The 15,736-nt window shown below is 42.9% G+C and overlaps 2 protein-coding genes across 4 annotated transcripts; both read right to left on the reverse strand.

Moving 5' to 3' along the window:
• Nucleotides 1-11: 11 nt before the first annotated feature.
• scyl2 (SCY1 like pseudokinase 2) lies at nt 12-10,172 on the reverse strand. 3 transcript variants are annotated; one of them, XM_079335325.1, is made up of 19 exons: nt 9,985-10,172; nt 8,125-8,309; nt 7,859-8,016; nt 7,483-7,627; nt 6,861-7,010; nt 6,519-6,740; nt 5,855-5,971; nt 5,601-5,726; nt 5,221-5,397; nt 4,946-4,957; nt 4,610-4,732; nt 4,359-4,472; nt 4,022-4,154; nt 3,783-3,901; nt 3,594-3,694; nt 3,336-3,396; nt 3,128-3,205; nt 2,915-3,037; nt 12-2,791 (listed from the first exon to the last, which is right to left on the reverse strand). In XM_079335325.1, exons 2-19 carry the CDS (start codon nt 8,299-8,301, stop codon nt 2,159-2,161), a joined length of 2,769 nt encoding a protein of 922 aa, XP_079191451.1. In that variant the 5' UTR covers nt 8,302-8,309; nt 9,985-10,172; the 3' UTR covers nt 12-2,158. The 3 variants fall into 3 exon arrangements, with proteins under 3 accessions (XP_079191451.1, XP_079191449.1, XP_079191450.1); XM_079335323.1 differs by lacking the exon at nt 9,985-10,172 and adding an exon at nt 9,547-9,974; XM_079335324.1 differs by lacking the exons at nt 4,946-4,957; nt 9,985-10,172 and adding an exon at nt 9,547-9,973.
• Nucleotides 10,173-10,621: 449 nt separating this feature from the next.
• depdc4 (DEP domain containing 4) lies at nt 10,622-15,728 on the reverse strand. The gene is made up of 9 exons (XM_079335797.1): nt 15,551-15,728; nt 14,566-14,989; nt 14,182-14,333; nt 13,883-14,078; nt 13,482-13,732; nt 13,222-13,364; nt 12,911-13,036; nt 12,643-12,721; nt 10,622-12,128 (listed from the first exon to the last, which is right to left on the reverse strand). The coding sequence occupies exons 1-9, from the start codon at nt 15,651-15,653 to the stop codon at nt 11,929-11,931; spliced, it is 1,674 nt and encodes a 557-aa protein (XP_079191923.1). The 5' UTR covers nt 15,654-15,728; the 3' UTR covers nt 10,622-11,928.
• Nucleotides 15,729-15,736: the final 8 nt, after the last annotated feature.

Consider the following 15,736-nt stretch of genomic DNA (forward strand, 5'->3'; position numbering starts at 1 on the left):
CTCTGAAGGTATTTGATTGTGTACTTTCTTTTATATGTACAGATTTTCATTGCTCCACCTCAGAGACCAGCACCGTCACACATAAAACGAGGGCAACACTACACATACAGGACATCAGTGGTATACAAACAATCTGGTAGAAGAATAAGCTTTTCGTTTTCTGCTTTGGGGTTCGGCCTTGATATGTGAAACACGTCCAACAAATCAGTTTCAATGGGGATTACGCTGAAGTTCCCACAAAGTGTAAGTCGGTCAAGCAAACAAATGGATTCTTTTCACGACAAAATTTGGAAATAAAAACCAGAACCTGACGAGTCCGTTTGGTCAGCGAGCAACAACCCCATGCGGCTGAAAGGAACTCACTTTTGTTTAGGTGGTACAAAAAAGGAAGTTCAACCCAAAAACATGACAAAAAAACACTTCAGCATGTTAACAACAATCATAGTCAGCAGAAACGGTGCGACCAAGGTGCAATCTAAAAACCCTAAAATGATGCATTTCACCTGAAAAAAATGTAAGATTTAGAATGAGAACACATCGATGTTAAGCTGTTTAGAAACTCTGACGGACCGAAGGTTAAACTGCAGGTCAGTGGAGATGAAAGTAAGGACACAACTGACGTGCACCCTTAAACAACCGATAAGGATTATTGCACACGACTCATCTAAGGCCTCTTTTCCGTTATCACAAGGACATCAAAAATCTCACGGCCCTCACTGAGTAATCCATTTTTTAAATACTATGTATTTACACTTCATAATAACATGTTCCAGCACAGGTCTTCTGACAGCTGCGACGTGCTGAAATCAAAATATATAGAGAACATCTTCATTGTACAAAGTGATGAACAGAAGCGGGGCGCAGAAGGAACCTCAGTAAAGACTCATCTGATCTGAGAGCGTGCGAAGTAAATGTTGGGATTGGTCACTTAAATTATGAGGAATCTTTATTGGAAAAGATGCTAACTTTAAACTTTAGATCTTTTGTGGTCAATTTCAGTAACACGCGACGAAGTAATGAAGCCAGACAGCTGATTCAAAGGGACACTATTAATACTTGAGTAACAGACGAGTGTAAGGCACATTCAGCCTCAGCAGTGCAGTGTTGAACGAGAATGAACGAGTGTCCTCGTTCATTCTTTTACTTAGCGTTAGCATCTTGTTAACAGGGCGCTCGACTCTGCACAAGTGTTGCCTTTTACAGAAGTTGTTTACGTTGCCAAAAGGAGGTGAAATGGTTGCCTGCAAACTTGGACCAGACAAAAAGACCCCTTCTCTTCAAAAAGCCTGCTTTAAGTAACAAACGTGGAAAGCTTTGAAGCCATCGATGCAGATGAAAAGAAGGAGCCCAAAAGAGGGGAAAGACTTCAGCATCAGTCCTGATTTTGTGTGTCCTCTAAAATGGAGGTTTCTGGGGCTGCGGAGAAACAGTTACCATGGAAACAGGCTGCAGTGGGGCTACTCGGTTATCCCTCTTTGAAGTGCAACCCTGAGCCAGTCAGTTTCTTACATCCACTTTCATGTGTTCTCCACTGAGGAGCCTCATGGATGCAGATCAGTCACTGCAGGCCTGTCAGTGCTACACTCCCACTGGGCTCATATTTCCAGCGCATGTGCTGTTTGTTCTTCAGCATTATCACTTTAGACACGCACCAAAATAAATCTGGAGAAGCAATGAAAGGTACAAAGCCTGAAATTGAACAGACGTGAAGCAATTGTTTTGCATTTTTTTCTGCCAATTTTAAAGGTGGTATCCACTCCTATGACTCAGTCAATCATGGTATGATCACAAAACCTTAGCTATGATAAGCCGTTCAATTCATCCCAACCTTGGAATTTGAACGTTCAAGAATGTCAAGTACAAAACAGTAGGAAACCCCCCAGCCTGTTAAGAACACGGCATGGAGGAGGAAGCGTCAACCTCAAACATTTTGTTCATCTTATCAAGTAGAAACAGAATTCAGAAGTACCAGAATTTTCCAGCTGAATGTGCGCGAAAGTGAGAATTTAAACCAGGTCCGATTAGAAAGACAGAAGGTAACACACGTGGAAGGATTTTAAATCTTCACATTCAATCAGTGTCTTGTTCTGTGAGAATTCGAGGTCGTCCAAAGATTTCAAAGGAATATACTCGACCCAGATCTTTTTAGGATTCACATTTAGCCAAATAAGTCTTTCAGATCATTGTTGACAGATGCACTTTGTTTAATTCCACTTTGGTTGAGGCTAGGGGCAGCAGCAGGCTGAGCAAAGTTCTGAGGGCTGAAAAAAGGGTTTGCCTGCATCCCAAACCCACTGGGCATCCCTCCCATTCCTACCGACGCCCCCTGCATCTGAGTCTGAGCGTTCTGGGCTGAACCAAACTGATTTAACCAAGGGGTATTGGTGCCAGGCGTGGGCTTTGGACCCATCTGGTTGAGAGTGACTTTGGGCTGGCTGGGTGTAAAAAGACTGTCCAGGGCTGACATGTCGGGGGCTTTGTTTGCCTGCCCAAATTGTCCTTGATTCTGGGCGAGGGCTCCAAAGTTTGGGGTGCTGGTGGTGGTGGCCATGCCGCCGTAGAGGCCAGGGCCCGCGGGCCGCATGCCCATCCCCATTCCTCCTGTTTGGAAGCCCATGGTGGGGTTGAAGCCATTAGAGACTGGAGCCCCGACGGTGGCCATCATGGGGCTGGGAGAGGGGAAGGCAGCGATGGTGGTCCCTTGAACTGGGGCTGGTCGTGCTTGGTTGGCCAAGGACAGGCTGTTTAGAGACGTCATGCTGTTGAGAAGGCTGCTTGTCAGATCCTTAGTCTGCGAAATGAAACATCCAGGTATGTGAATGACAGAGCGTAAAACAAAGTACTGAGAAAGAAAAAAAAATCATCCTAACAAGCCATATCTGCGTATGAGATTGGTAATGTCTTTCGACGTTACCTGCGAGTTGTTCGTGTTGGCTGGCTTCATGGTCTGTGGTGCTAAAGGCTGCTGGTTCCTCAGTTTGGCCGCCTGCTCCTGCTCCTTCGCCAGTCGCTGTTTCTCCTCCAGAGTCAGAGACATCTAAAAGACAGATGAGACACAGTGAGCGTTTTAAATGGGACCGAAGGCGAAGGATATCGCATAAAAAAGGCGGGACACGTGTTTCCGTACTCTATTAGGCTGCGGGGCTGATGCTGCGGCTCCGTTCTCTTTCCCATTAACCCCAGTGCTGCCGAAGATGTCGTCGATCTGAAATCAGGAGACGACGTGATGTGATGACAGCGGGACAAAGAGGGTTTTTTTTTTTTCCTTTCAAAAAGCTCCCGGTCAAAACAAACAGGTACAACTTTGTTAGCTGGTGTCTGTGTTGGCTTCTCACCTGGTTCCCTGTGTTAGGTGGGCTCCTTGTCTCCTCTGATTGTGTTCCTGGGTTCATACTCCTGTAAAAGGGCGAAAAAAAGAAAAAAAAAACACAGTCAGAACTTATCAGACCAGGCTATTCATACCCTCATCTTACTCACGCTGTTCAGTTCAAAAGCTAACTGCTTTCCAAAAACAGATCCAGTTATCGTAGATGTTCAGTTGATGCAGATCCCGCTTAATATTTATAATCACACCAGGGTGATGACATCGTTACCTCTGCTGCTCCTGCATGACATGCAGCTGCTCCAGCTTGGTTTTGTGTTCAGCCTCCATGCGACTCAGCATTTCCCGTATGACCACCATGAAGGAGTTAAACTGAGACAAGGAATAAGACGATTTAATAAAAGAGACATTTGAAAAAAGACATTTAGCATGAAGTAAAAGTACTTAGAGCGTACAGTACCTGGTTCAGGTTGAGGTTGTTGTCTATACTAAGAGAGACCAGGTGGGGCAGGCTCTTGCTGGCGAGGTTCTCTTTGGGAATGCCTAACTTCTTGTGGCTGAAGGTGCACTTGTAGATTCCTTCAAAGAGAAGTAAAAAACAACAACAACATGTCATTAAGTTTGCTGAGAGGTTGCTTCATTGTTCACACTTGAAGCCCTGGGAAAGAGAGAGGGAGTTTTCCAGTACGGTGTGTGTACCTAAAACGCCCATGAGAACTGCTGGTTCTCTGGAGGGGATCTGTTGGAGGAAGGGCAGAATCTCGTCGATGACAAACCACTTGTCCAAATACTCCAAAATCTTCCCCAAACACACCAAGGAGTTCACTCGCACCTACACAGAAACACAGAAGATAGAGACACATTTGAAATTTAAAAAAAAAAAAATAAGAAGCAACATTTTGCTTCAAAACGGCTTCACAGGAGGACGTGAAGCAGAAGAGATGCACACGGAAGGGCGTGTGAGTTACGTATGCATGGGAAGAGAACATGAAAGCTGGAGGGGGTTTAGAGGAGACGGGGACAGATTGAGACTTACGGCCAGCGACGAGGTCTGCAGGCAGGCTGATTTGATTCGAGGGATGAGGGAGTTCTTCATGGACGTGTATTCAATCAGGTTGGCGAACGTCGGGATGATGTTCAGGCACAGCTCCTGCGCAGCCACAGATAAGAAGTTATGAAACCTGACATTTTAACGACGCCAAGGGGGCTCTTCTCTCTTTTTTTTTCTCTCACTGTGACCCACCGAGGCAGCGCTGAGAAGAAAAGAAAGAGGGAAACAGGAAGTACCTGGATCTGCACGGAGGGAGCTTCCAGCGCTCGGTAGACCATAGGCAGCACGCTGTTCTTAATGTCCTCCGCTGGTGTCTTTGTAAGCAGCAGGTCCATCTTCTGCAGGAAGATCAGCAGGATCTGCACAGCAAAGGGGCCCAAGTCAGGAAAACAACGCTTCAGTCAAAGAAAAGCTCAGGATTGTTCGCTACGGATGAGTGAGTGGAGTTAGCATGTTGTGACTTAAGTTAGCCTTAAATTAGTAATGCACACATACACAACATAAAACAACACAACACAGGGCACAGACTAACTGATGTGATCGAATTTAAATTGACAGCAGAGACCACTCACCATATTACTAGCCTGAAGAAGCGTGGAAAGAAAAATACAGAGAAAGACAAATCTGCATAAAGTGATGTACCAAAGTGAAACAGAGCATGCTCTGTAGTCTGTTATTGTACATACTGCTGATTAAGATCTTTTAAAAGTCAGAGAAAAACTGACGCCACAAAAAGGTAAAATCTGGAAAAGTTTCATCGTTTTACTGTTTCCAGACTGCACAGAAGGTATGTTGAACACTTGAACACACAGAAGGTTGCTGTACAAGTTGAGTTTCTTGTTTTTACCTGGACGGGCTCCTGCTGCTTGAAAACAGGCGTGAGGTCAGGCAAGATGAGACGAACATACTCGTCCTTGGTGCACTCCTCAGCGATCAGCAGCACGTTGGGCAGCACGAAGGGAACCATGTCCGGGTTAACGAACTCCGAGTTCAGAGCCGGCAAGATTCGATACACCACCACTCTCTGAGGGGAGGAAAAAAAGAAGCAGGCGATCAGAAAAAAACAAAAACGTGAAAGAGTAAAACTTGAAACGGGACCTAACAAGCTAAATGCGGCTACGTGGAAATTAGCAGTCATACCCATTTTTTTTTTTTTTTTGCTCACTTTACTCACACTGTACAGTAAATACAATGAATGTCAACATGATGAAAACAACATGGAAGCACCTTGGGGAGTTTGGGCAGGACTTTGGGGAGGCCTTTGTAAAACTGCGACTTCTGCAGGTTGTCCCTTTGGAAAAGGGAATCAAAGTACTGCAGCGTCACAGCACCCACGTCGTCGAAAAACGGTATCTACGTTTTAAACAAAAAATACAATTAGAAAAACAGAAAGTTATTTGTAAATACAGATGCACCTTTTAAAACTGTGCAACTTCCTCTTTAGGTGTTTGCATCTTTCTGCATGCTGTTTCAAATCCCACCTTGGTCATCTGGTCGGCATCCGGTCGGACGTTTGGTGTGACGCTCAGCAGCATTTTGACGTGTTCCCGCACCTCCTCTGGGATCTTGTTCAACAGTGCTGGACTCATGGTGCTGAGCTACAGGTGAGAAACAGCAGAGCAAAGTGCAGAACTAGTAACAGGCAGAGCTGAACAGTTTGTGTGGCTTTTTGTGCCGTCATTGATCAGAAACATGAAGAGAGAGAGTGAGGACTGACATGCAGGAATGAGCCGCAGGTTGGACTCAAACCCTAAGCGCCCGCTTTGAGGACTTCGCCTACGTAAAGCAGCGTGTTGTTTTTTCTCTAGAAACTGCTGCCTTTCCACGAGTTCAAACACTTCCTGTCTAATTTTTCTTATTTCCATTCAATGGCTATTTATTTACTTCTCTCTTTTTTTGTTTCTTCATTTCTCTCTCTCTCTTATTTGTCTTCTCTCTTTCAGATGTTTAATACATTTTTATTTTAATCTCATATTGCTCTGTGTTTGAATGCTGCTTTATAAATAAACTTCCCTTCCCGAGAAGATCTGATGTCCATGATAAGTTCTAGCGACATTTAAATAAAAGCTTTCGAAGTGCTGCTGCACGTTTGTTCTTTCGTGGCAGATTTATGCTTCTTGGAGTCGTTCGTTCGCCTCCTCTCACCTGGTCCAGCTGCCTGCTGAAGCTCTTAAATATGTCATGCTTGTTGACTTGGAAAACAGGCTTGCCCTCGTTGAACACGGCATGCATGACCACACCCAATGAATACATGTCGGAGGCGGAGTCACAGCTGACGGACAGGATGTATTCGGGTGCCAGGTATTCAGGGTTAGGGAGGCAGAGAGGAGGGAGGTTAGGCTCCCACTCTTTACACGAGTATTTAGGCTGGAGAAGGGGGAGAAAACACAGAAATATAAAGATGTGATCATAAAGTAAGGTGTTGTTCTAGAAAAGCACTTTGAAGGTGAGCTCAGCCTGAGAGAGCGCGCTGAGGGGGGAACAAACCTCAGCATCTGAGGGGTTAGAGGACGAGATGCTGAAGTCGAAGCCCATGATCTTCCACGCTCCGCTCTTGTTCAGGATGATGTTCTCGAGACACAAGTTGCCGTGGACCATTTTTACCCCACTGTGGAGGAAGGACAAACCCTCCGAGATCTGAAGAGACGAGAAAAATCAGTCAAACCTGAAAGACAGCTGAGATTAAGTGTGCTTACAACAACTGTGTCATTGGAATCTGAGGGCCGTTTTCAAAGGGAAAAATGAAATCATTCAATTAATCCACATTGACTTTGGTTTTGGTTTTTTCTCGATTGAAACCTTTTTGACCTTACTTGCATCTTGAAGTTTACATTTCATTGAAAGCTATTTCAAAGGCCGATTTAGAAACTATGAGAACTCCAACAGCTTTAAAGTTCACTGGTTTCGGCCTCAAGATGAAAATATTTGCCAGTTTTTTCTTCGTCTTCAAAGAGGAGAAAACCGAATTGGATTGAGTTTTTGCTTCGTGGTCGAGTCATCCACACTCAAGCATTTGTGTGCTGTCAGGCGATTTTGTAGACCTCAGAATATCACAAGACGAAGCGAAAAAGCGACCTTATCATGCATGCATACACGTGTGTACTCTCACCTGAAGCAGGCCGTACTTGGTCTCCACATCATACAGTTTGTACTCCTTGATGTCGGTGGGCACGGGGCTGGGCAGGTTTTCCCACTGGCCCAGCACGTTGGACAGACTGGCAAACACGGGCTCTGTACAGAACGCCAAGCAGTCCCTGAGGAGCAAACAGAGAAATAACACCAGCGTGACTTGACTTTATTCATCGGTAGCTAATGTACAGAGTATGTTGATCCAGCTTCTGTTAATATATTCACACACAAGGAGACAGAGAAACAGATTTGTAAAGCATTTTTTTTCCTCTTTAAAGTCAGGCCCCCTCTTTGAGCAGTGACTCATTCTATTAGTCCTTGAAGTGTGTGTGTGTGTGTGTGTGTGTGTTACTCACCGGGACTCTTCGAGAGGATGCTGCACAGTCAGTAAACGCGGGTGACGCAGTCTGGTCAGCTGTTGCACCCCTCGTTTTAGCGAATCAACTATTTGGTCCTTTTCAAATTTTGGGTACTTATCAACCGCCTTCTTCTCAAACACAAACACTGCCACTTCCTAAGAGGGGGTTCAAAGACACGTCAGCATTATCAGTCGACCGTTCTTTTTCCATCTTAACTTTAAGGAATGAGAGGCCGGTCTAGTCGGGTGACAGAGGGAATTAACCTGTTTTGTTGACTTCTTGGTGCCGTTGTAGATCCTCCAGCACAATCCGGGACCCCCGCTGGCTATGTGTCGGCCAACTTCAAACTCCCGCGTCACCGGGTTGCCCATGACAGCGCTGGTGACATCTGCCGTCACCTTGGTAACGGTGCTTTTAAGCTTGTTAAGCATAGACTCCATGTTCAGGTCTGACAAAATTGAAGACAAAAACCATGCACAGCAGGTAAGCACATCAAGCGAAACCACAGTTTTTAAGAGAGTCAGTAAAATGTCAAAACTAAAGGCGTTTTTGCAATTACTGAAAAAGGGGGAAGCTGCAGCCTGAACCTCTCTAGCAAAGCGTGGCAATCCAGCAGACACGCACAGAGACAATTGCACATCAAAGTGCCGACCAGCGTCCTGCCTCGGCTGAGCCAACCTGGGAGAATAAATACCCCCCTATGAAAGAACAAGCGGTACACACACAAATAAAATATCTAGAGAACACTCCCCACCTTCCTCCTTTTTATACAATAACTCAAAGTAGGAAGTCACACAAAGGAACATGGCTGCTGGTGACAGAGGACAATTATTTGTACATGAGGAGCATCGTCATTTTTTTTTTTTTTATCTGCTTACAGTGGGCTTCAACTACTTTGACGTTTATTTTTACGCCCTTCACAAAGGGCACACGGTACTAGGGATGTAACGATGAATCGTGAGGTAACAAAAAAAAAATTTATTCAAAGTTATCAAGGTTGGAATAGCTAATCTGAAAATTGAATGGCAGTAATATTGTGTAATATTGAGTATTGAGTAATATTGTCAGCAGCTGGAGAGCAGAGAAGGAGGTTGTTTGTAAGAAGCAGACGTTATTATGGTAGTGGAAGAATTTTGGCTTCCAAAGACAAACTGTGTCACGGTACAGTTTGTGTAGTTATTTCTAACATTTGAGTGCAATGACACATTTACAACATTTGTATTGAATGGATCACAACTGATCTCCAATCTAAATGAGCAGCTCCAGCTAAATCATTTATCATGTATGCTCAGACGATGCAAACTGCTTTAACAATCAGTAAATAGCACTAATAAGGGTGCATTCTATTAGTATTGAAAGGACCAATCAGGTTGTCTGCCTCGTATAGAGCAATTCTGCATCATTGAGATCTACTTAAGCCTGTCCTAAAAGTGTGCAGCTTCGTTTTTAAATGGTGCAACCGTGCAGAGAGAACTGATGTTGCAACATCACAGTCATGACTGTTGTTTTTTTTTCCTCCTTCATGGAGCTCTTAGCTAAGCATGCATGCCACACGACACACCTTCATAATGCATTTAAAAATGTCTTCCAACATCATAAGCAAAGCTTTGTCTTCATCATGTATAAACACACATGACAGTATTACGACTACGACACTAACATCTGTCAACATCAGGTAAACTCACCTGTGTGCTCAGTCATTAGCTGACTAGCATTCGTCAAAAGCCAGGCATGTTTTTAAAACCAATCTACTAATATAGTCCTGGTTTGAAAAGCTACAGTATGTATGTGAGGAGAAAAATGAGCTTTAACACACACACGTTCTTTGTAGCTTAGCAACGGTGTCATTACTGATTAAACAAGTCGGATGTTAGCTGAGGAGGTGGTGGTCCTCTTATTAAACCCAGAACTAGCGACGAAACAACACCGTTAGCATTTATCAGCTACTTTCTCAAACCCCTTAACTACCTTTGTAGCCCCAAAAAGGCTGACATCGTCCAAGCTATCTACAGACTTTTTTTATACAAGCACATCACGGTAGCTGCTTAACCAAGCTAACTAGCCAACAATGCGTCTCGTACACAGCGACGTTACTGTCACCCCGAAACCCTCCAGCCACTAACCTTGATCTGAATTAAGCTTTCCGAACTCTTTACTTATTATAGGCAGACTCTCAGCTGGACCCGCTGTCAGTAATGGCTGTGAAACAGAGCCCCCATGTCTTCCTATAGCATACGAAATGAGTTGGTTAAGGAGGACGCGAGTGAACGGAAAACCCTACTTCCGGGTTTGTTTACGAGTCAGGTGCATCGACGTCATCGTCGTTTTCTTTAACCACATACAACAACACCGAAGTGTCTGGACTCCCACGCAATACTGTGTGTAGTTTTAGTTTATGTTGCACATACTCCAATGATCAGACCAGTTAAGATAATAACTGAAGGCAAAAGGACCACGAACAGATCATTGTAAGTTTATAGCAGAATATATACTGACCCCATTTTCACTGCTGCAAGTTGCAACGAAACACCTGATGATCTGCTTTCTTGCACACATCTACGTGGCATTGGCATGGACTCAATTCTGGCTTTTGATTTGATTTATTTATTCTGAGAGAGATCCTCATGACTCAATTATTTATGAGGCACAACAACAACAACAACGGTCTATAATTCCTACTTGTTCTCATTTTATAAGACTGTAAAAACAAAAACAAAAAAACCATCAGGAACCATGTGCACAATAGAAAAAATAGCAAAGTTTACTTTGAGAATTTTTTATTAGATGTTATTCAAGTAGAAAATAAAGCATGTTTCAGCATCCAAAAGTGCATTCTGATTCTTAGATGATTTCAGTGTAAAGAACGAAAGATGCTGACAGAAAAGACATTAGACTGTAAGTTAATTTTATACGATCATGGCTTTTTGAATTAAAATAATAAAATCCAACTGAGGGGAATTAGTAGCCTTGTTTATAGTTTAGTCTGTAAACTGAACTTTCAAGTCAAATCCTAAAAACAAACAAACAAACAAAAAAAGACCTGGCACCAGTAGATACTTATAACAGCAAAGCTAAATCATATTAAACAAACATTAACCTGAGCTATGTTAGCTTCTTACATAATTGTTTTCATGTCATATTAGTGTGAATTTAAACCTGTCATCTCTAAAAATAAAAACAGTTATAATCAGAGTTAAACCTTTTTCTGCTACATTAGTGTTGATTACCAGTAATCTCCTTTATTACACACAAGCTACAATAAAAACATGAAACAAAATTGCTTCTATATTAATTCATATGGAGGAATCTTAATGCCTGATCCAGTGCACAATATTATTTCTGAAAAACAAAGTTCCATTTCCAAATTCAATAACTCAGTCCACAAGCTGTTCCCTATTTCAGCCTCCAAACTAGTAACTTATAATGGCTTTTAAATCAAGAATTCTTTTGGTTATCCTTTTCCAGTTTTCTTTGACTTTGACACATACACTCTTCAGTTTTGCCACGACATTCAATCCTTTTTCTTCCCCCTATCCGAGGTGGCAACAGAGGCAGTATGTCAATACAGCGTTACTGCCCCAATAAAACACTCAATATTAAAAATGTGTCCTCATATAGAACTAATGCTGCCCCCATCTGAAGCATCTGTGACTCACTGTTAGGCACTTTATATCATAAAAGAGCTGACATTACATCACTTAGTAAAAGTGCAAAACCATTTGCAGTTATAACTCCGCCTGTGACGAGAACAAACGTTTCTAAAAATGACTAATTATAAAGTTCATAAGGTAGATGATGCATCCAGTGACACAAAACGTGCTAGAGCCGTGCAGCTGGGTTGTAGCTGCACAATCTTTTTAGTATTTAAAATGGAAAACACTTTTAACAACATTAACTGTGACCATGTCAGCTCGGTGCAACGTATTAAAAGCATCTTCTTTAATTAGACCCATGATGTCCAAAGAAGTATTATCATTATCCTTCATTGTAAGAGCTGTACCTTTATGCATTGACCTTAAAAAAGTGCTCCTATAGGAAGTTGAACTGCAAGCCTTCAGTCATGTGGGTCAGAAGGTTCCAGAGAAATGCTGGAGGAAGACGACAGGGTGATGCTTTTCAAACTCTTTGAGCAGCCTCCTCCTCTCCTTCACAGGTATGGCCGTGCTGGAGGAGATGTCACGGAGCAGCAGTTTGAGGCTCTCCAGGGTGGTAGCCTCTCGTTGGTCCTCGTACTCGTGTGGCGTCACCTGCTGGCAGAACGTGAACGCTGCAACACACAGTGTGGGAGACAGTGTCAGCCTCAAGCCCTCATATGCAGGTTTAGAGTCAGTCCTTTGAAGCACTTTGTTCAAAATGCATCAACATGAGTGCAATGTGTTGATCATCTGGATATAAACACAGATTCAAACTAGCTTTGATTATTTCAAATACATGTTTTTGGAACTGTAAGGCCTTAATCGTCACTTATCGCACATAAAAAGCTGTAACAAAGATTAACCTTTTTAATGAAGCCTGAGAAAAAGGAAACCAACATCATGAAGTTTCATATGCATTAGTTCCTTTAAAATGTTTAGTACACTGTAAAAATATGAAACGATGCATCATTAAGTTTTTTAGCCAATGAGTAGTGAGTAAAAAGCCATTTAAGTTAGTTGGGAACTAAAAGAATTAAGAACCAGACATACGCACAGTTTGCATGACCTCAGAGTGTTGTTTCAGGTGATGGTGTAGTGTGCATCTTATCTGCTAGACACTATGTATATTTATTTGTCTGTATTTACTTGCAAACGAGTCTGCGTCTTTTCCCTGCTGCATTGTCCTGAGAGTTCCCCTCACGGCTTCGATCAGGGATGTCGGCGTCTGAATTCATCACAGAAAGAAAAAAAAGGTAAAAGCTTCAGCTGTATCCCAACTTGAGAAGAATTAGACACCACTTATAGGCCCCTCTGACTTAGAATAAAACTCACATCAGCAACGTTTTATCTTCCATTGTTTTTAAAAGAGCAGGTTCTTTTTAAGAGCAGATGACTTGAACCGTTCAAAACGTACCTTGAAGATCTGAGAATAATTGTCCATGAGAAACAGCATCAGAGTTTCACTTTGGGATCGAGTCAGTTCAGGATTCTGGACAACCGCTCTCTGAAAAGTGCGGCAGACCCAGGCTCTGTTATCGATCTGAAAGGAAACATCGCAGAGAAAAAAACAATGGATTAAAACACACTGATGACTTATCTGCTATGAAGAACCTGCGTGGCCTCACACTGCATTCTGGTTCGTTGGAATCTGCTTATTGTAAATACATACACGGACATACGTTTCCTTTATTTTCATAAATGGTGAAGAGAAAATGGATGTTGTACTTGTTTCTGAAGACGACAAGCATCGGGGTGAGCTGCTGTGGCCATGAAGGTCAGAAGTCTCCTGAGTTCATCTCTCACGCTCGTCTCCAGCAGTCGAAAACACAATTGAGACGCTTTGATGGCATCCTGAGCCTTCCCATTTTCTAGAAAGAATAAAGGCAGGAGTTAGAGAAGCACAAAAAGGAAAAACTTGAAAGTATTGGGAAATCATTTAAACAAACAGAAGCTATACAATTACTGTAAGCCTCATCAAGCCTCACCCAGCAAATGTAGGATTGCAGCGTGTATGTCCATGTGGTGTCCTGAGAGAAGTGGAGCTTTTTCCTGTCCACTGTAGTACTTGGCAATGGTGTCAAAGAGCAGTGTCTTTTGGTTTTCCAGCTGCTCAGAGTGGTTATCGTCTGAGAAGATATTTCTGCCTTGTTGGCTGAGTTGCTCCCCTGCTACCACGATCAGCTGGTCAGGAAAGAGCTCCAAGCAGTCTGCCGCTGCTGACAGCCACCCATCCAACCTGTAAACACGGGGTGAGGATGCAGAAAATCACGTTTGTATTATAGAAAAAAAGGTTGCAATAAATCTGCAAGTTAATTTTTCTAACTTTTGAAAGTGGAACAGGGCCTACTGTGCATAAAATCTGTAAAGTATCATTTAGAGTACTGACTGGGGCAGATTAAGAGTTTCAGGCAGTTCTCTCTCGAGGCATGTGTTAGAGAAAACCAGGTCCTGGGAGGCCAGAGGAGCTCTGCAGGCTTGGACCTGGACTCTGGCAGGGGAGGTCAGGATGCAGTCCAGCATGGGGAGGTCTACAACCTGCAGCAGCTGCAGCAGCGTCTGCTGCTTCCAGACCTCGTCCACCACTACAGAGGGAGAAATGACCAAGAAATATTGGGCATCGTGAACTCATGTTCCCCTGTATATAGTGCAGTAATCAAACTTGCAGACAATGAAAGATGAGTTCACCAGTTTTGGACAGAAAGGCAGAATTTGATGGAGTCGTGTTCAGCGATTGAGACAAGGTTGGTTGCAGGTTGATGGTCTTCAGCAGCCTCTCAACTCTTCGGTCTGATGGTCCCACAGCAAGTGGATTAGAGATTGTCCTCACTTCCTTCAGCCTCCAGAAACAACAGAAAGCTTTATCATGATATACATTTATGCTGCATACCACAATAAAAAAATGTGAGTGGAATGTTTTATTGTGGGTATATTTTCCCTCAAAAACAAATGCAGCTGTAATGATGCATTTAAAGACCTGGAATATATACGTACATACATGTTTTGCAATAAAAAATAGAAACAGAATTAAATAAGTCATTTAAGCACCACTAGAACCTATGAGAAACCAACCTGGAGCTCCTTTTCCTCTTTAGCTCCTGCCCGTCTGGTGCCATGTTTTCTGCATCACTGCTGCACTCCTTCATGGCACAATTGGGTGACACTTTATATTCCAGAAAACGATAAAGGCTGCAGCTGCTGTCCTCAAAGGTCCCCTCCTTGTCTCTGCGAAACAGCTTTGAACCCACTGGTTCGAACACCTTAGCCTCCATTAAAGCCTGGCAAAGTCGGGCAGCTTTGAGGCGAGACACTTCACTTGTGCAAAACACCACATTCTGCATCAAGTAACTGAGGACGGCGTCCACGGCGTCTGAGCCGGTGAAACACTCAGCATGAACTCGTAGATGTCTCCTACAGCGGCGCACCTCCACCTGGGTTTGCAGGGCGTGGATGATGTTGTGCCACAGCTGGGTGGCACCAAAGGGTCCAGAAAAACCTGTGAGCGTAGACAGGGTCAAGTCATGTTGAACAGCACTTAAATGTTGTGATGGACTAAATGAAGGTACACTTTTACAAACATGGGTGAACAAGACCATGCTGTAATGATAATGATGATTTATGCAGGACAATGGCATGTTCACTTTACAAAAATATATTTCATGCAAGTTATTTTTGCTCCATTACTTAAAAAAAAAAAAAAAGTTACATTCGTACATTTCACATTATATTGAAGTTTTTATATCTTATTTTATTTTCAAATGGAAATAGTGAAGTTATTTTGGCTCGATCTTAACCAAGTTAAGTATTTTTAAGTTATTCTACAGCACGTATTTTTTCTGGTGCACGTAAAGCATAATAACAATAATAATAATGATAATAATGGTTGTCTAAAACAGTCCGTCGGTGCGAGACAGCGAAGTGTTATAGTATTTACATATAGGCCAAGTACACACTTGTGCAATCATGTTTGTGTGAGTGTTGTTTAATTATATAAACGGGACTACCTCATTTCAACATAATTCATACTTAAAACAAAAAAAACAACTACATGTCTTACCATGCTGTATATTTTCACGAAATATTCTTGTTTGGCTGTTCAACCTTCTGAATCGAGGAGTCAAATCGACCGCCATCATGAGCCCTTTGAATGACGTCAACATCCTTTTCCTTCTTCTTCTTCTTCTTCTTCTTGTTCTTCTTTACAGTAAGCGGCTGGCAGCACGCTGGTGCCCCCTAAAGGCTG

The sequence above is a fragment of the Symphodus melops genome, assembly GCF_947650265.1.
Source record: "Symphodus melops genome assembly, chromosome: 22".
In the NCBI taxonomy this organism is placed as follows: Eukaryota; Metazoa; Chordata; class Actinopteri; order Labriformes; family Labridae; genus Symphodus; species Symphodus melops.

Bases quoted from the DNA above. Each gene is read 5' to 3' on its own strand.
- scyl2 (XM_079335323.1), bottom strand. The intron at 7,011-7,482 runs GTGAGAGTACAC...TCGTCTCTTCAG, and splicing joins CCAAGTACGGCCTGCTTCAG to ATCTCGGAGGGTTTGTCCTT. The intron at 4,155-4,358 runs GTAAGTCTCAAT...GTTTCTGTGTAG, and splicing joins TGCAGACCTCGTCGCTGGCC to GTGCGAGTGAACTCCTTGGT.
- depdc4 (XM_079335797.1), bottom strand. From the start codon at position 15,653: ATGTTGACGTCATTCAAAGGGCTCATGATGGCGGTCGATTTGACTCCT. The intron at 14,334-14,565 runs GTTGGTTTCTCA...TTGTTTCTGGAG, and splicing joins AAGAGGAAAAGGAGCTCCAG to GCTGAAGGAAGTGAGGACAA. The intron at 12,722-12,910 runs GTACGTTTTGAA...TGATGAATTCAG, and splicing joins ATTATTCTCAGATCTTCAAG to ACGCCGACATCCCTGATCGA.